The sequence below is a fragment of the Sciurus carolinensis genome, chromosome 3, assembly GCF_902686445.1.
Source record: "Sciurus carolinensis chromosome 3, mSciCar1.2, whole genome shotgun sequence".
In the NCBI taxonomy this organism is placed as follows: Eukaryota; Metazoa; Chordata; class Mammalia; order Rodentia; family Sciuridae; genus Sciurus; species Sciurus carolinensis.
This window is the reverse complement of record NC_062215.1, coordinates 57,057,780-57,075,488: the sequence shown is the minus strand read 5'-3', so window position 1 is coordinate 57,075,488 and position 17,709 is coordinate 57,057,780. Positions and strand designations below refer to the sequence as shown.

The 17,709-nt window shown below is 45.0% G+C and overlaps 1 protein-coding gene across 1 annotated transcript in view; it reads right to left on the bottom strand.

Annotated features, from left to right (window-relative positions):
* Positions 1-2,268: 2,268 nt before the first annotated feature.
* Positions 2,269-17,709, bottom strand: part of Zzef1 (zinc finger ZZ-type and EF-hand domain containing 1) — a 108,228-nt gene continuing 92,787 nt past the window's right edge. Inside the window, exons 46-55 of the mRNA XM_047543262.1 lie at positions 17,005-17,105; positions 15,439-15,574; positions 14,987-15,346; positions 13,379-13,522; positions 11,849-12,017; positions 11,573-11,671; positions 10,922-11,087; positions 7,350-7,503; positions 6,686-6,757; positions 2,269-4,851 (exon numbers count right to left, since the gene is read on the bottom strand). Coding sequence (XP_047399218.1) covers positions 4,771-4,851; positions 6,686-6,757; positions 7,350-7,503; positions 10,922-11,087; positions 11,573-11,671; positions 11,849-12,017; positions 13,379-13,522; positions 14,987-15,346; positions 15,439-15,574; positions 17,005-17,105 — 1,482 coding nt within the window. The 3' untranslated portion in view covers positions 2,269-4,770. The remainder of the gene's footprint in view (positions 4,852-6,685; positions 6,758-7,349; positions 7,504-10,921; positions 11,088-11,572; positions 11,672-11,848; positions 12,018-13,378; positions 13,523-14,986; positions 15,347-15,438; positions 15,575-17,004; positions 17,106-17,709) is intronic.

Genomic DNA, 17,709 nt, shown 5'->3' with positions numbered 1-17,709 from the left:
AGGTAACACACTCATGTTCGCCTTGACCTTAGTGAAAACCCAGAAAGAAAACAGGGTAGGGGGTTCGGAGGGGAGGACAGGACGGAGGGAGAGACAGATTGAACTGAACTCATTGAGCCCTTACAATTTAGCTTTATCAGGAGCCAAATGAAACCCTTGGAACTTTCATTTAGTAAGTCAATAAAGTCTCCTTTAAATTGTTAGTTTGGAGTTTAACTTGAAATTGAATGAATTTTAGTCTGGACCCTTCCTGAACTTCAACAAAGCTGCATATGCAAGAGTTCCCAGAAAGAATAATTTGGTAATGGTTGCAACTTGATGCTATCCATCTTGACTAGATACTGTCAGGGGCCTTTATATTTCCAGAAATTTTTACATGTTTCCTGTCCATATACTGTCAATATTAATGTGATAAGAGAGCTGTGACCTTATTTCAACCTACTGGAGCCAAACTGTTGCATAAATTTGGATCAGAAATGCTTTCATCTGCAAGACAGCCAACTACAAACATTCTCTCTCTCTCTCTCTCAACACACACACACACACACACACACACACACACCTGATCTAGGGCTTGTTCACATGCTTAAACAATGCAGGTAAGGAGCCAGACTCCTATCTTCCTGCTTCCACAGTATCAGGGTATTGACTTTTCTACCTCCTTCTTTTACCTGATGACTTTGAGACTGGCTGGGGAGCACCAAGCATCACACTCTCACCTGAGTCAATAGGAGTAGGTAGGAGCAGATTCTCTCAGCAGGCGTTAGCTTCTTTTCAGTGGGAACTGAGTCAGAGAGTCACTGCCAGGGTATTTGGGAAAGACAGTATTCTGCAAAGAGAAGTGAGATTACCAGGAAGACTTAACCTAATGATGACTTTCTTCTTGAGCTGGTTCTACCTTTCCCGAGATTCAAGAATCTTCAGTCACCACCTGCCAAAAAATGGATCCTGCGAGCAGGAAAGGAGGGGAGTAGGTAGCAAATGGTAGTTAGATGAGTGACAGGATCTGCCATAGGTACACAGCGTCATGCTGAGAGTTGGTCTCTGAGAGGCTGGGTTTTCAGCTGAATGATTCCCAGGAAGCCTCCACCCCTGGCACACTGCTGATTCTGTGTGGACTTTGTGGGTGGATGAGCACATGGCTATGGTTGCAGCTTTGGGCTAGGAGTCAGGGCTGAGTTTGCTCAGTTCTGTGCTTTCCTGCTCCTATTCTACACTATCACAGTATCTTGTTCTTCACCAAATGAGGCGGCTCTACTGGCTGAATCCTGTTTCTCTTCCATGCTAAAAGGCTTGGGTTTAAATTACCTTGTGCCTCTGTGAGTCTCTGTTAGATTGTGGGCTGGTCTTAGCAGTGAACTTCCCAACTTTTCTATGCTTTCCACCTCAGCAAAGGCATCTGTCACACCAGTGGCCAGAGCTCAGACACTGAGATTCGCTTTTCTGAGTAAAGCCCCAGTGTGCCCTGGTGATGAGATGAGGTAGGGAGGGCACAAATGTCGGCCTTAGAGGGAGAGGGACTTGGGAACACCCAGGTCTCCCGAATGTCACACCAAACCTGTCCTCTGTCCTGCCTCAGTAATGGCGGGGACTTCCCAGAAGAGTCTGGGGCTTTAGGGGTATGTCAAGTCAGTTAGGCTAGAACGAACAGTTAGCTCAGTTTATCTCCCACTAAGAAGTCATTCTTCTCTAACTTGCAAGACAGCCCTTGGCCCTGGAAAAGTGTCTGAGTAGGGGGTAGCGTGGCATGTGGCAAACCAGAGATATGAGGAAGCGCAAGACCCAAGGGCTGGCAAACAATCAGCAGTCAGTTGTCAGAAGATGGGTCCAGAGGCCAGCAAGAGGGAAATGACTCCCAGGATAGTCCAGCAGGTCCTGCGAGTTACAGGAGGTGTGGAGGACAGTGGGATGGGATTGAGGATCTGGTTGGACAGTACACTCAGGACACCATTTGTGTGCAGAAACCTCAGAAGCTCTGTAAAGCGGGGTTAGTCTGAAGTGAATCCAAGCCCTCGGATGGTGTGAGGAGGGAGGGAGAGGGTGATCCTGACTGCACCCACCCTAGTCAAGGCTATATGGCAGAGGGGGCTGATGTATTCCAGAGATACTCAGACAATGAGGTCAAAGAGCTTTCTTGATTCCTTTCAAACCCAAGGCCATGAGAGTTTATATATCTCATCAGTTTGGGTTTGGCAGAAATTCCAAATATAACCTTCACAGAGAAACAGAAATGAGGAGGAAAAAAAAAATCACACACAGTTGTACTTTTTTATATAGAATGTACAATATATTTCTCTTCATTTGCATATTTTATCCACAACTTAACATCCTTTTTACAGGCTGAACTCACTCAGCTAATATAATCAAAGTTCTTTCTTTCAACCAAATAAGAAAAATTCAAAATCGTAAACCCGTAAGAAAACAAATTAAAAACGATGATGAAAATAAGTCACTCCTCTCATTAGGAACAGTGTCTGTACAATATATATGATTTAGAACAGAATTTCTTTATAGATTAGGCACATGTTTCCACGACACCGTATTCCTGCCAGTTTTATCTCATTCTAGGCAGTCTTGCCTCTTAAAAGGGTCACAGGGATGTTGGCCTTGATGGAAGTCCTTTGGGATTCTGCTGCTCTGGGTTGGGGACAAGGACAGTGGGGTATGGCTCGGTAGTGCCACCGAGTGGTCGGAAGCAGAGGCAGCGATGGGCTGTAGGGAGGCCACGCCAGGCCAGGAGGGGCCTTGCCAGATGGCAGATGTGTATGAAGAGAAAACTTAGGCTTATTCTATGCAAACGGAAGCACAGAGAGACCAAAACAGCAAGGGTGGTGAACAGAGAGAAGCTCTGAGGAGTCCAGCGTTTATTTACAGTTGCTCTTCCTGGTGGGAGGGTAGAGTAAAGCTGATGGGCACTGTTAAGGGAGTGACCCTGCCCTTCCCTTCCCATGTATCCGGCTTTACTCAGGTCAGTCCAAGGTGTGGAGGGGTATGGGTGGCACCATCTCCTTGTCTATTTTCCAGGCTTCCTCATTGCGTTTGAGCCCACAGTGGGGCCTCTCCCCCAGGCACTGAGATTTGATCTCTGATCGCCCTCTCTGGAACCTTCTCCCTGTTGAGACCTATTTGGGTGAGAGTGGCATGGACCATGGGTCTTCTCTGGGGTTCAGGAAGCTCGCAGAGCAAGGTTGGTTTGGCAAAGAGCAAAATATAAAAAAGGGTTTCCACTGGACCTATAGGATTGAACTCCTTACATTACATCCCAGCAGTGAGGGAATCAGGCCAAACTGCCCCCCGCCCCCCCACATCAGAGCACTGGGCCTTAGGTCACGACCACATTTCTTCTTGTCTCTTTTGAATCCCACCCTCCCCCACTCTGTGATCATTTTCCTTGCACCCTGGGGCTTAGCTGAGAACCTAATTCTAGGATATGAAGGTCAATGCACCTTGGTCTTCTCAGCCAGAAGCAAAAGTGCCCTTGCAGGCAGGGATCTGTAGAGGTATTGAGGCCAAGAGGCATAGTGTGCCATGGCGATTAAGACTGGTCAAGTTTGGCCCTTCCTTAGGTTCAGCTTTGCGTGGTGGATGTGCCTTGGACCTAGACAACTGTCCTCAAATGACAGCCACCTCAGGCATTCCTCACTACTGCAAGTCCCACTGAGGCTGGTCCATGGCCCACATGCCAATCCAGCTTCACACTCTAAAGTGTGGCTCTGGAAAGAGAATAATTAGCACTTCAGGGCAAAGCTAAAATCATAAAAAGAAAATTGTAAAAGAGCATTCATTAGAACTAATGTAGTTATTGCTAGACAAATGACAGCCAAATAACCATGCAGAGTCCCACTAGTGGCAAACGTGACGGATTACCATGACCATCGAGCAGAAATAAAATCATGTGGTATTTTTTCTTCCTCCTACAATAAGATCTCCTCTGATAGCACTGCAAGTCTGTAGGTAGAGGCTAAAGGATTCCTCCAGCTCTGCTACTTCCACACACACCAGTTTGTCCCTGGAACCACTGAGTCCCAGGTCATTCCCTAGGGGCCTTCTCAGTGCGTTAGTATGGTTCTGATCTGAAAACATGAGGTGGAAACTGAAACATGTCAAAACAACCAACTGAAAAAACTTAGAGGTGCTGAGAGTCAGCGCAGGGCAGACGTGCAAGGTGGCCTCCCGGCTGTTCCCAAGGTCACTTTTGTCTCACCAGGGAGTTCTCCAGGACAGCTGTGAGTGCAGGAGCTAGTGGACAGTGGATCCTGTATGGAATGCTTGGAGATCAGTGGTGGTGAGGCTTGTGCCAGTTGTGGTTTGGTTTCGATTGCCGAGTCTCAAGAAGCAAAAGTGAGGGGGAGCTCCCTGTCAGGTCGCCACTGCTGCAGGTCTCACTTTGAGAGTGGCTCTGAGTACAGGCAGCTCCAGCTCAGCGGAGACAGAACCTTTCCAGAGAGGCTGCTTCCAAGCCTTCCCATGCCAGTGGCTTCTGTATGGACAGCCCCTGGAAGAGGCTGTTCTCTCAACAACCTTCTCAAGGGCTTCCTGCCTGCCCTTCCTCGAGTCACTCTGCCCTGCTTTGATTATTCTCATGTGTAATGGCCTGTGCACACATCTAGCCTGCACTCAGGGAGTTCTTGGAGATGTGGCTGGCCTCTTGGCATCTGAAGTGAGCTTGAGGACAGCTGGGCACTGAGGCCATGTGAGTTTTCCTGAATGAGGCTGATGTCTGTTCAAAATACCTGTGGACAGATTACTAAGACCCATATCACGCCGAGGCTAACACTCGATGTTCCACAGGTGGGTGGCCTTGTTTGGGTAGTTGATGGCCAGGCTGATAGCAGCAATATTCTGCAGAGCCTGTGGAGGGAGAGAGGTGTCACCAGGGTCCAGGGCCATTCACTTGTTCACTGAGTGCTGATGAATAAGACCCTCAGCCAAGCACTGAGGAAGCAGGGGCAGGGTTCCTGAGGTGATCCACATGTGGTTTCTCTTACCTGGAGGACCACAGACTAGAGCAAGAGATGTACTTTGGGGAAAAACAACACAAAAATGCTGCAGAGGAAGGACATGACACACATGAGAAGCAAATAGCCAGGGTCAGGGAGCCCCACAGGGGTCCAGACAACAATGTTGGGGAAGGCAGATGCACTGGAAGGCAGGCTAAGTCTATCCTTCAAACTGAGGGCAGCAGGAAAGTGGAGGTGGAGATGGAGGAGGCAGGCAGGCTGAAGATCACTGGTGACAAACTAGATGGGCTATGGGAGGGGCAGGGAGGGCAAGGAGGCAATGGAGACTGGAAACAGGGGCAGGCCTCAGAGATAGGCCCACAGGAAAGTTGCTATGTTGAGTTTCTGGTACCCAAACTGCCAACTATTAAAATTTCCTTATACTGTGTCATGAAACCAAGCATGGTGGCAGCAATGCTGGCAGGTGGCTGTTAGGAGGAGAGGAGTTTTTACTCAGCTTACAAACTACAAGTAATTCCCAGACTCTTCTGTCTTTGCTGAGGGGATTCCTGCTTCAGAGCTGCCATTCCTAAACTGCACTGATAAGGGATACCCTGTCTTTTGGGAAGATCATGTGTTCAGAAAGGACTTTCAAGGTACAGAGCTCTTACTGGCTCTGGCTAGGAGAGAGGAGTCCTAGCTGGATGCCCACCCAAGTGTGACCTGTGATCTTTTGTGTCCCCACCTGTCTGCTATGGGAGTGGGTCACAGTCTATGGTATTTAGTCTGTGAGTTCAACATTCTCATGAGCAGTCAGTCTGGGGCTGGGGAATTCCCAGAGCCTTCTCAGGGTCATATTTCACTGTCTTGTGAGCACATAGTGCAGTTTTCTAATAGATAAAGTGTGAAAATATGGCAGACTGAGAGCAGTTACAGATGAGAATCCAGCTGCCAGACATTAAAGAGATCTGCAAAAATGGAACACACAGCCATCCTTCTCACTAATTATTTTGTAAGATGGGCACAATGGTTAGCCTAACATATAGTAACAGCTACTTGGAAGGCTGAGGTGGGAAGATCTTTTGAGCCCAGGAATTTGAGACCAACCTTGTCAACAAAGCAAGAATCTGTCTCAAAAAAAAAAAGTCTTGAAACCCGAGTTGTTTTTTATAAAACATGTCACTCATATTTACATGAAATGTGTTTTCCATTATTTAAAAATATTGATACATGTTTAAATTTTGGTTTTAATTTCTAATTTAATTTCTACATTTAAAATCTAATTTCTAAGAGCATGTAGTAATGTATATGATACATAAAACCAAAAGCTTTCTTGGATCCTCAAAAATTTAAAAGTGTGAGGGGTCTTAAACAGTTGTCAGAAGAGGCGTTTTCCTATGAGGGAAGCAAACTATATCCAAAAATATCTGAAATCTGACTGTGTGGAAACTTCAGGGATCAGCCAAACTAAATTTAAGGCATTGGTTGTTTTGGTTTTAAAGACAAATTCTTGCTAGTGTCTTCTGACCCTATAGTTTAATACAAGTGACACTGATAAATGGGGCTTGCTTGCTCTCTCTGAGCACCAGAAGGAAGGGACTGAATTGGAACCAAGCTCTGTAAACTCTGGGAGGTTGGTAGTTGTCACCTAGGGCACACACACACTGCTGTGGCAATGGTGAGATCGTGGTGTTCACCACAGGGAGAGGCCCCAGAGGGTAGCTCTGCTAAGGGAGAGAAGGTACCTGTGCTGCACAACGAAGAAGGTGATCGTCAGTGGTTAAGGCCAGCAGGTACTCCTGCAGCAAGCCAAGCTCCTGTGGAGAAAGCATGGTCAGTGAGAGGGCAACAGGATCACATGGAGGGGAATCCCACCCAAGAAACAGGAGTACCACTCAAGCTCTGGAGCCATGGAAGGAACCTGACTGGAGGGGCAAGGGTCTGGTTCCACAGCTGGCCCTGCCCTGAGGTAGGGATCCCCATCCTTAGGGTCAGTCTCTTCATGTATGACTGAGGGAGAGAAATAAAGATGGCTGAAGCTGAAAGGCCCTTTCATCTTGCACATTCAATGAGTCTATTGTGCCAAGTGGAAGAAAAAAAGAGGAGGAAGAGGAATTCATTCATTCCTTTGATTTTCCAAAACTCCCTTGTTGTCAAGGGCTCCTTTGGCTTTAGGCCAGACAAAATAAGCAATCCAGTACTGACCTGAGGGCTTTCCAGGGCTAGAGAGAGATGAGGGCCTAGACTGTGGGTCAAGCCAGCCTCCCTGTGCAGGCCTGCCCAGACACCCCCAGGGTCCACAATGGGGCTATGACCTGAGTCCTGCCCTGAGCAGTAGAGGGAGAAAAACACATGGAGCACTGTCCTCCCTGCCCAGGCCTTGGGGCTAGAGGCAGGCAGAGCCCTCACCTGGGCGCGGTTCTCAGTGACAAAGAAGAGCTCAGTGAGGGCACGATGCAGGGGGAGGAGGATGCCAGGCTGGGTCACGTCCTCAAACAGGCTGTATTCCATGTGGGTAAAGAGCTGCCACAGTGGCTTCAGCAGTGCAAGGTCACAGAGGTCACTGCAGGGGTGAGTCCAGAAAAGGGTTGGTTTACTGATAACCAGACTAACCACAGTGGACAGTTTATGGCAACTGCGGATCAGACCCTCTCTCCCACTGCTGGTATGCCTGTCATAAAACAGTCCCACCCACACTCCCCCAAAACAACTGCCACCAACAGAAAAGAGAGAAAAGGAAAGAACTTATAACAGGCTTCAAGGCAACAAGAGAACCTGAAGTACATTCACTGGAATTATATTGTGCATCTTTAAAAATGACTGTTGGGAAGACCATTCAATGACAGTGGGAAAATCTGAAGACAAATGTTAAGTGGAAGAAAGCAAGATATAACACTGTACACACAAAAGATAATTTAAAAGTGAAAAACAACTACTTAAAATACCATGACATCAACCATTATTTTGATATTAGACTTATAAAACAGAAGATATGCTTGCAAGGTTGCTCAGCCAGACAATCCCTAAGAAAAAGCAGAGGCCTTTTCAGACCCCTGTGGAGAACAGAGTCCAGGGCTTGCGTTCAGTGGTGTGTGTGTGTGTGTGTGTGTGTGTGTGTGTGTGTGTGTATGTGTGTGTTTGTGGTGAGTCTAGCTCAGCATTCTTCAGAGAGGAAAAGTAGAAAATCAATAATATTCTAGGGTTTACTGATGACCCCTGCCCCCAAACATACGTAATGATTTTGCCTTTTCTCTTATGACTTGAAAAAGAATTCTGTCCACTTAAGTGGTATCTTGAAGCCAATATTTTCCCCTCAGAGGAATAAACAAACAGGAAAATGCAATTTAATTTGATTTATAGAAACTCCCTCCCTCCCTCCCTTCCTTCCTTCCTTCCTTCCTCCCTCCCTCCCTCCCTCCCTCTCTCCTTTCCTTCCTTCCTGTTGTTGCAGTACTGAGGACTGAACCCAAAGTGCTCTTCCACTGAGTCACATTCCAGACTTTATAGAGACACTGTCCAGCTAGTTTTTAGGAAAGCACTGGAAGTGTGAGATAAAGGCACCCAACTAGCCTGGTCTCCCTCTCCTGGGAGTACCCCTATGGTCTGGCCTCTAGGCCAAGCTCTTAGGCCAGCATATTTTCAACTTTCCAAGGAGCATGTGCAAATAGCCAAGGGTGGCAAGGTGTCCTGGGAGCTCCCTCGAGGAGTGCAGGAGTGTCCCTACTGGAAGGGAGGTTGGCAAAGACCTGAAAACCAGACTGCAGACTTCAGAGATATTTTTACATTTTATATATGTTATTCACCCAAGTAGCTCTCATGGGATGCCCACACGGGACTAAGTGAACCCTTGTCTGCATATGAGGACATGGTGGTAACAGCAACCATGTCCAGCTTTCCCTCTCTGCCACCACCCTATGGAATGACTTTGTGAGCCATTACCTGAATTGGAGAGTCCTTTATATATTTATTGATGGTACTGTGCTCTGCTACTGTAAAAGTTTTATTTTGAGACATGGTCTCACTAAATTGCTTAGGGCCTCACTAAATTGCTGACGCTGGTCTCAAACTTGTGATTCTCCTGCCTCAGCCTCCTGAGTAGCTGGGGTAACAGGTATGTGTCACCCTGCCCAGTGAATAAAGTTTTTTTTTTTTAAAAAAACAACAACTCTATATTACATGAAAAGACAATCTTTTACTCCAAATATCATCAGCCCATTTTGGCTAGCATTCTGTGTCAATATGCCTTAAAAATGACAGAAAGATGCAGGAGAGTAGAATTCCTAACAGGTAGGGGTCCAACACCTTTCTTCTGAGATGAGGAACAGGGCAAATATGCCTGCAATTCCTACTTCTATTCAACATTATATTGGAGGTACCAGCTAGTGTAAAAGGCAAAAAACAGTTTCTAAGAATAAAATACATTATGTACACATGACATGACTGAGCACTGAATAATCTACATGTATACTCACTCTTAAAATAAACAAATTTAAACTGGGTATGGTGGCACACACCTGTAATCCCAGCTACTTGGGAGGCTGAGGCAAGAGGTTGCAAGTTCCAGGACAGTCTGGAGAACTTAGCAAGACCCTGGGTATGTAGTTCAGTGGCAGAGTGCCCCTCAGTTCAATTCCCAGTACAATAAAAAAAAAAAAAAAAACAAAAAATTTAGGTTACTAGCTATCAAGGCAATATATGAATATATACAGATTTATTTGTTTATTCTTTTGCTGAGATGTGTATTTTAGCAAAAACAAAAATAGGTTTAAAATATTTTAATAGCATCAAAAACAATAAACCCTAGAAATAAATCTAAGAAACTGCTGTACAAGTCTTCTACATAGAAAATTATGATATATTATGAAAAACTCAATAGTGGAGGAAGATATAATGTGGATTGGAGGATTTGATTCCCCTCAAATTGTCCTACGGAGTCGATCAAAATTCCATTGAGGGGGCTGGTGTTGTACAGTGGTAGAGCACTTGCCTCACACATATGAGGCACTGGGTTCAATCCTTAGCACCACATAAAAATAAATAAATAAAAAATAAAATCTACAATTAAAAAAAAAAAATCCCACTTAGGGTACCTTGAGGTAGCTCAGTGATAGAGTCCTTGCCTAGCATGTGTGAGAGCTCTGAGTTCAATTCCAGTATTGCAAAAAAAAAAAAAATTCCCTTAGGTGAGACAGGTGTGCAAGTGTGAAAACGTGTGTATGTGTGTGTGTGCAGGTATGGGTGCACATGGAGAAATCAGCAAACTTATTTTTAAATGATCTGCACCTACAGGGTTAAAAATACCTAAGACAGCTGGGCATGGTGGGGCATGCCTGTAATCCCAGTGGCTCAGGAACCTGACGTAGGAAGATCACAAGTTCAAAGCCAGCCTCAACAATTTAGCAAGGCCCTGTCTCAAAATAAAAAACATAAAAAAGGTGGGGGATGTGGCTCAGTGGTTAACTCCCCCTGGGTTCAATCCCTGCTACCAAAAAACCCAAGACAAATCGTGAAGATGAACAAAGTGAAAGGTTTCACTACTAGATATGTAAATCTATTATAAAGCTATAATCTAAACAGTGTGATACTGCAGACAGCCAAAAGACTAAAGAAACAAGAGGGAACAGAAACAGACCTACGCATGTATGGACAAGGGTGGTGCTGCAGAGGGGTGAGGGAAAATGTGGTCTCTGAAGAACAAGTGGAGACCTCTATGGTGGACTACAGAGCAAAGTGTGCAAGGAAAAACAATTAAGCTTCTAGAAGGTAACATAGGAGATATCTTCATGACCTTTAAGTATGGCAAAAACTTTTTAAACGGGATACCCAAAACACTAACATAAAGGAAATGATGGATGAAATGGAAGACATTAAAATTACATAAGTCTTTTTATCAAGACACTTCCAACAGAGTGAAAAGGCAAGCCACGGGGTGGGAGGAGATATCTGCAATCCATATTCACTAAAAATGACTCAGAGCCTACCTGTGGGTGCAGCAGTGCACAATCCTCAGAAGTAAGTGGATGGCTTTTAGTCGCTGGTGACCAGTCTGGCGACAGGCCACGCCCACCAGCCATTCCCAAATTTTGCCCAGCGGGAGGTGAGGCACAACCCTTTCTTCTGACAGCATCTGCTTCAAAATCTCGAACCCTGACCAATCCCCCCAAAAAAACAAAAAATTTTAAAACCAAGTATATGTACATTGAAAAGTCTACATTTTATAAATGGCACAGTTTATAAAAATAGGATTTTATAAACTGCACAGGTTTTAATAACTAGGATAAAAGAATTGTGATCATTAAAATTTTGGCGGAAAATAAGCCTTTTGTAAAAATAACAGGAAAAACATTCTCAGTTTATCATTTTTTACAAAATGCTCTGGCTAATTCTAAGATAACAAGAGTCTTTTTTTTTTTTTGGTCCCCACAGATGGCTCTTTTATCTGACATTCAAGTTTACAACTAGCCAACCATATCCTATCAAAGAGAGGCATGAAGTTTGTAAGATACCTTTGGGAAGCTTTAGAGAAAAATATTTGCTTTGAATTTAATGAAGATCAGTGACATAATGCCACCAAAAGCCACAGAAAGTCCCTGGCCAGCAGGTCATACAAACAGAAAGAGCAGAGCACACACCTGTCTGGAATCGCCCGAGGTGTCCAGCTGTAACAGTGAATTTGTAGCCCCACTCAGTGTTGCTCATGTCAGAGGTAAATCGGTAGTACAGAGTATCTCCTGGGTCACAAAGAATCAGAGACACATCAGGAAACAGGAGCAACAGGGAATGGCAACTGAGATGTTGCCAATGAAATATATTAAGTTCAATTTAAAATCCTCCAATAATTTCCCTTCTCAGTATTATATTTAAACCCTTCATGTGAAGAGTCTACATGACTGAATATTTTTTATCACCTGGAAGCTCAAAATCTTTCCATTTCTGTTGAGACCCGCTGAAGTTGTGTCGATCCTGCTGGAAGTCACTGCTGCTGGACATGGCTAATTCATCACAGCCTTCCTCTGTGTTACACTGAGAGTCAAATTTGATTGAGAGGTAGATTGCACCAGGAATGTGAACTTTATCCTAGGGAGAGGTGACAAGAATGCTCCTGTCACTACTGACCACTGGGTAGCATTGTAACTGTCTGTGCAACTGGGAGTATAAGAATGAGTAAGTCAGAGTTCCTGCCCTCTAGGGGCTCTCAGTTAAGCTGGGACATGGAGAACACAGACTGCAGTATGGTGCAGGGCAGAGCATAGCAGGGCAGGCAGAAAAAAGTCCAGTGCAGGGGTGCTGAGGTTGTTGTGAAGAACAAAGAGAACAGGAGAAACTTATCAGGGGAAAGGGGCACATGAACACAATGGGGTGTCCTTCAGGAAAGGAGAGCACTGGAAAGGTCTGGCATGTTCGGGGAATAGCAGGAAGCTTCGACGTGTCTCCAGTAAATCATGTGCTACACACACTCGGTTTGGGAGACAGGAGTGAGATGTGACCCTGGAGAGGTTGGCAAGGACAGACAGCCAAGGTGGTACCCTAAAGTGAGGTGTTCAGGTTCTGCCGGGAGAGCAGGGGGTGTATTGGAAAGGAGAAAGTCTTGGTCTTGACTGAAGAAGGGGTCACTCAATAGCTGCTGTGCAGCCAGGTTGGGCTGGGGCCAGACCAGAGGTGGGGAGTCAGGAAGCAGCAGCAGCAGGAACCCCATAGAAGTAGAGGAAAGTTCAGGGGTGACAGAGAAAATAGTATGATACTCTGGGGCACAATTTTATGGCTGATCAGAGATTCTGTGAGGCCCAGGGAATGGGGAAGGAGCCCAGGAACCGGGGTAAAGAAAAGGCTGGAAAGGAGAGCATAAGGTGGTCTACACTTCTGCTAAACAACATCTCAGCTGAGCAGCATCTGAGTTCTAAACCACCTTTTGACACCCACCACTGTTGCTGTAGGGTGCTTTCCACTCAGAAGCTTAGGTCTTGCCAACTCCAGCATTTCTAAAGGGCTGAAAAAAGGCACGTCATTGTCAGGAGTAACTGAGGTTGCTCCACCCATGGTTCATCCAAATTCCTACCTCTCTTTGTTTAGATACAAATTAAGGATGGAAAAGATGAGGCTTTTTTGGTTCTGGGTAATTAAAAAAGGGGCTGGAGTCTCTAAGGCGTGGCCAGGTCTCCAGGAGACAGTAAGGAGCAATGCTGAACTTAGAGACACACAGACTCACTGCTATGAGAAGCCAAGGATTCACTCTTAGGAGTTTGTGTGGGAAAAAGTAAACTACCCTCTGGGGCCAGGGGACCACCTTCCCCCTATTAAGACAAGGAAGGTGAGGAGAAGGGAGACTCAGCTTCAGAGAAGGGACAGCAAGTTGGTAGGAACAAGCACTTTTTTGGTCAGGGCTGTCAAGGGAAGAGCTACTGAGAGAGGATGTGAGGGCTTTGCTGCTCAGGCCATACCTCAAAGCTGGTGTTGTTGTTATAGGGATGTTTCGATTCCCTCACTTGCACCTCCATTCCTGGTTCCTCCATGAACTGGCACGCAGCCAGGGCCATGGTCCCCAGCATGTTCTCTCGACAGCCCTGGAGCACCTTCTGTAGGATCTGGTGGGACACAAAGCAGCTAAGGGCAGGACCTTCCAAAGGCCTCAGGGAGAAGAATGGAGAGTCGACCTTAGCCCAAGGCCCACCCCAAGGTTCTGGCATCATTGTGGATCCAAAACAAGTCTCTGCTACCCTGTTCCCCCAAACCAAACCACTGGTCACTTCTAACTCAGCCAGGTCCCTGTTGTAAATCAAAACACTAGTTTTTTCAGAATAATCCTACTTCTAAGGAATCTGAAAGAACTAACAGAACCAATCAGAGATGACTCTGGCTCCCAAAGGGTTCTAGGCTGAAAGGTGGAGGAACCTCTGGGTAAATAATTTTAGCACACAGTGATAAATGGCCAGGATGAAGTTCAGTGAAGAGCTCCATGGGGTATTAGTGAAGGAAGGACATGTCCAAGAGAAGGACTAGTAGGAGCACAATGGTTCTCTTGTATCTAGAAGATAAATATAACTAGAGAAAACTGCAAGCACCTCCCAGGCTATGACACTGGCAAAAGACCTAGAAGAGACTTAGAAACTGGTGGTATTCTCCAATTGATGAACCAAGGGTTAGAGGATAAATTAAGTTCCCCATGGGCAGTACATTCATGTAAGTCAGAAGGATAGAATGGAAAAGTACTAAATGCAACTTGAGATTTCTGTACTTAGATGGTGACAAATTTTCTGATTCAGCTGAAAGAAGTAGCCAGGGCTGCTGAGTTCTAGGCCAGGATATCTTCTGCTATGTTGGGTCCTCTGCTTCTAAGCAGTGAGAAATAGAAGTGAGGTTTTTACCCAGCATTGTTTTAAAAAACAAGTTGGAGACTTTATTTAGAAACAAAACAGAAAATGGCCTTCAACTTAAAAGTTAAGATTAGAGAACTAGACTTCAGAGAATGGCAGAGACCCTGGTGAGATTTGAGCTCTATCACCCAGAGGCCAGGAGTCTTGGCAAAGCCTCCCTGGCTTGATTGCCAACTATGATACCTGGGGTCCTAATGCAACATGGGTGTAGACACTCCACAAACGATACTTTAAAACAGAAGACAAAAACCTGTCTTTCTGTATCATGGAGACAGGCTACCTACCAGCGAGTCCTCATTAACCCTGTCCCCTGGACTTTGTATTATGTGAGACTCTGGGACATGAAAAAAAAAAAAAAACTACCTAGGTGAGGTGTATGACTTGTAGATGTAAACAACAGGCAGAATGCCAAGGCAAGTTTCATGGGACCACTATTGCCAACATTCTCTGAGTACCAAGTCTGTGCTAGTTTGTGAACTCTGCTACAAGTCAATCTGTGGGAAAGTCAACGGTGACTCTACCTTTGTTGCATTCATATCTGTCAGGAACTGCACAGCCATACAGGTAAGCTCACTCTAGAAGCCTGTTCAAACACCCTGGGGGCCACTGAGATAGGGAGGAAGGGGCAGAGGAGGACCCTGGGGGATGAGTTCTGAGCTTGGTCTGTTTAACTACCTTCTCCCACTGGTGTTTTTCTTCCAGCTGCATGAACATATCCAAAATATAGGTCATGTGTGCAGGGCCACTTAGCTCTAGGATGTCCTCGCTCACTGGCACGTGCCCAGGCCACTCGGCTAGCAGAGAGGCAAGCACATGGCGGGCATACAGGACAGCTGTGGCCTCATTCACTCGGAAGAGGTAATCCCGGACAGCCCTCTTGCTCTTGCAGTTCAGCTCCTTGTGCAGGAGGGCGGCACTCTTGCTACGGCGCTGCTTGGCATAGCTCTGCTGTAGCTCGCTCTCTGTGCTGGAGATCAGCTTCTGGGTCACAGGGTTTGATTCAGCAATGGCTTGGTAGCAGCGTGCAGGCCGGGACTGCAAAGCCAAAACCACTGTTACAAAGGTCTGGTCTTCTCACAATGGGGGAAGGGGTTGCAGACACTTTGTTCCCAAGGTGAGTGACATACCAAGCATGGCAAGATAATCATGTCTGTATCCACAGCCTTGGCGCTCTGCTCTTCCAGTCTCAAACTTCTACTGGGCTGCCACCTCTGAGCCAGGGACCGTATCCTTTCATCTGTGGTAAGTTCATCTCCATCAAACCTGAAGGAAAAGTGCACAAAGTTTGGTACATTAAGTGAAGAAAGACAAGAGTTTCACCTGCAGTCAATTTTGTCAGACATGTTATCAGGGCAATTTTTCTGTAATTATGCAATTACAGTATTTCTCTCTCTATTCTATATATTATATATTTGATTCACAGCATTCATTCATTCATGAGTACAGATATGTAGGTATACTCTAGTGGCAGAGGATAAAAATTGTCCTTCAGAATCCATTCAATTTCTCTTTTAGAAACAAGGTTCCCTGGAGTTCTAGCAGGAGACCCAGTTACCAAGCTAGAGACATAGTGCCCAGCCCCAGCAGCTTAATGTAGGTGCAACTAGATTCTTGCCAACTGGAGGTGAGTGAGATAGTGTGCCACTTCCACAGACCACCCTCAAACAACTGGAATAAAGAAGTGCTCCTTTCTCTACCTCTCATCTTTCCTCTCGACCGTACCCCCAGAGATGGTGAGGATAAGCTAGCTTTGATTACACACATTAGAATAACATCCTTGGGACCACTAGATTACTTTATGGGGCAGAACAGTCACCCACCCTGGACTGCTGTTTATCCCTGAACTGTTAAATGAAATAAAAATTCTATTTGTCTTGATCTTTAATATTCCTACTTTTAAAATTGTAACAGCTTAGATTATCCTTGACAGTCATCATCTCACAGCATGTTTCATCTCACAAAGGACTTGTGGCAATATATAAGAAATGAATATGATAAAGTAGAAACATGAATAAAAAATTAAATTAGAATTTATGATAAATTAGAATAAGAAGTCAAAGGGGTGAGGGCGTAGCTCAGTGGTAGAGTGCTTGTCTAGCATGAATAAAGCACTGGGATTCATTTTTAGGATCACATATGTACATGCACACATGCACAAGGATAAAAAGTTAAAATTAGGATATAGGGGTAGAGAAGGAGATCAGACTGCAGATACATAAAGTTCTACACAAATTGATGAGCTGAATCCATGAATTAGCTCTGAACTTCCTGGCCAAGAGAAGGAAATATTATTAATTACATGATAATTCTTGAGAAAAAGCCATGAAAATAATTTATAATGGTGGAAAACCAAAACCAAAACCAAAAGAACCCTTTTGAACGAAAGTACCTCCTCTGTACTGTTTGCTCACTGGGGTCACATGTGAGAGACAGCCCAGTGTCTGCATCCATAAAATGGGTTTGCTCTAAGAGACAGACTGCATAGGTAACATTTTCCAAGGAAGCATTACCACACACTTCCATGGTGATCCATGCGGGCAGCACAGTCACCTTTCATATTACTTCATAAAGAACTACAACCCAGCCTGGCCTGGCAGGGTTTCTTTCTAGATCCCACTATCAGTCAGCATCATCCTCCTACCTTCACTTGCTGTCTCACTTGGCACACTGTAGTGCAATTAAATATCCCTTACCTCTTCTGAACTTCCAGGAAGAAAGAATCGGTCTTTTTCATCTGCAGTTCATATATGGCCCGGAGAATGTGCAGAGGGGCATTGAGGGCATCATGAGCCATCTGAAGGTATGGGAGGAAACAAAAGAGAAATGATGAGCAGGGTTTCAACATATTACTGATAATCTGAACTTAAAAGGGATAAAACTGTATCTCAAAAGTTAATACAGGTAACTGAAGAATATTACATAGGTACTTTTAAAAAGCATATAAAGGGGCTGGGGAGATAGCTCAGTTGATAGAGTGCTTGCCTTGCAAGCACAAGGCCCTGGGTTCAATTTCCCAGCACTGCAAAAAAAAAAAAAAAAAAAAAAAAAAAAAAAAAAAAAGCATATAAAATTATAAAGCATTAAAACATGAACTGTAAAATATGCATTACTATTGAAACTTCAAAGGAAAGTAAAACATTGAAGCACCAAAGGAAATACTATGACAACAAAACACACAATTCTAATAGTCAATACTTGTCACACTGCATTCCCTGCCAACTTCTCTGTGGCTGTCTCACACACAGTTGTGACAACCAGCACAGAATCCTAAGCACTATACTTTCTTTTGAGATTTTTTTTTTAAACACTGTTTTTCTGGCATATATTCTGCACTCTCTGCTTACTTTTCAGATAGTTAGACCTTCTGAAGCCCAAGTTCCACTCATTTCACATCATTC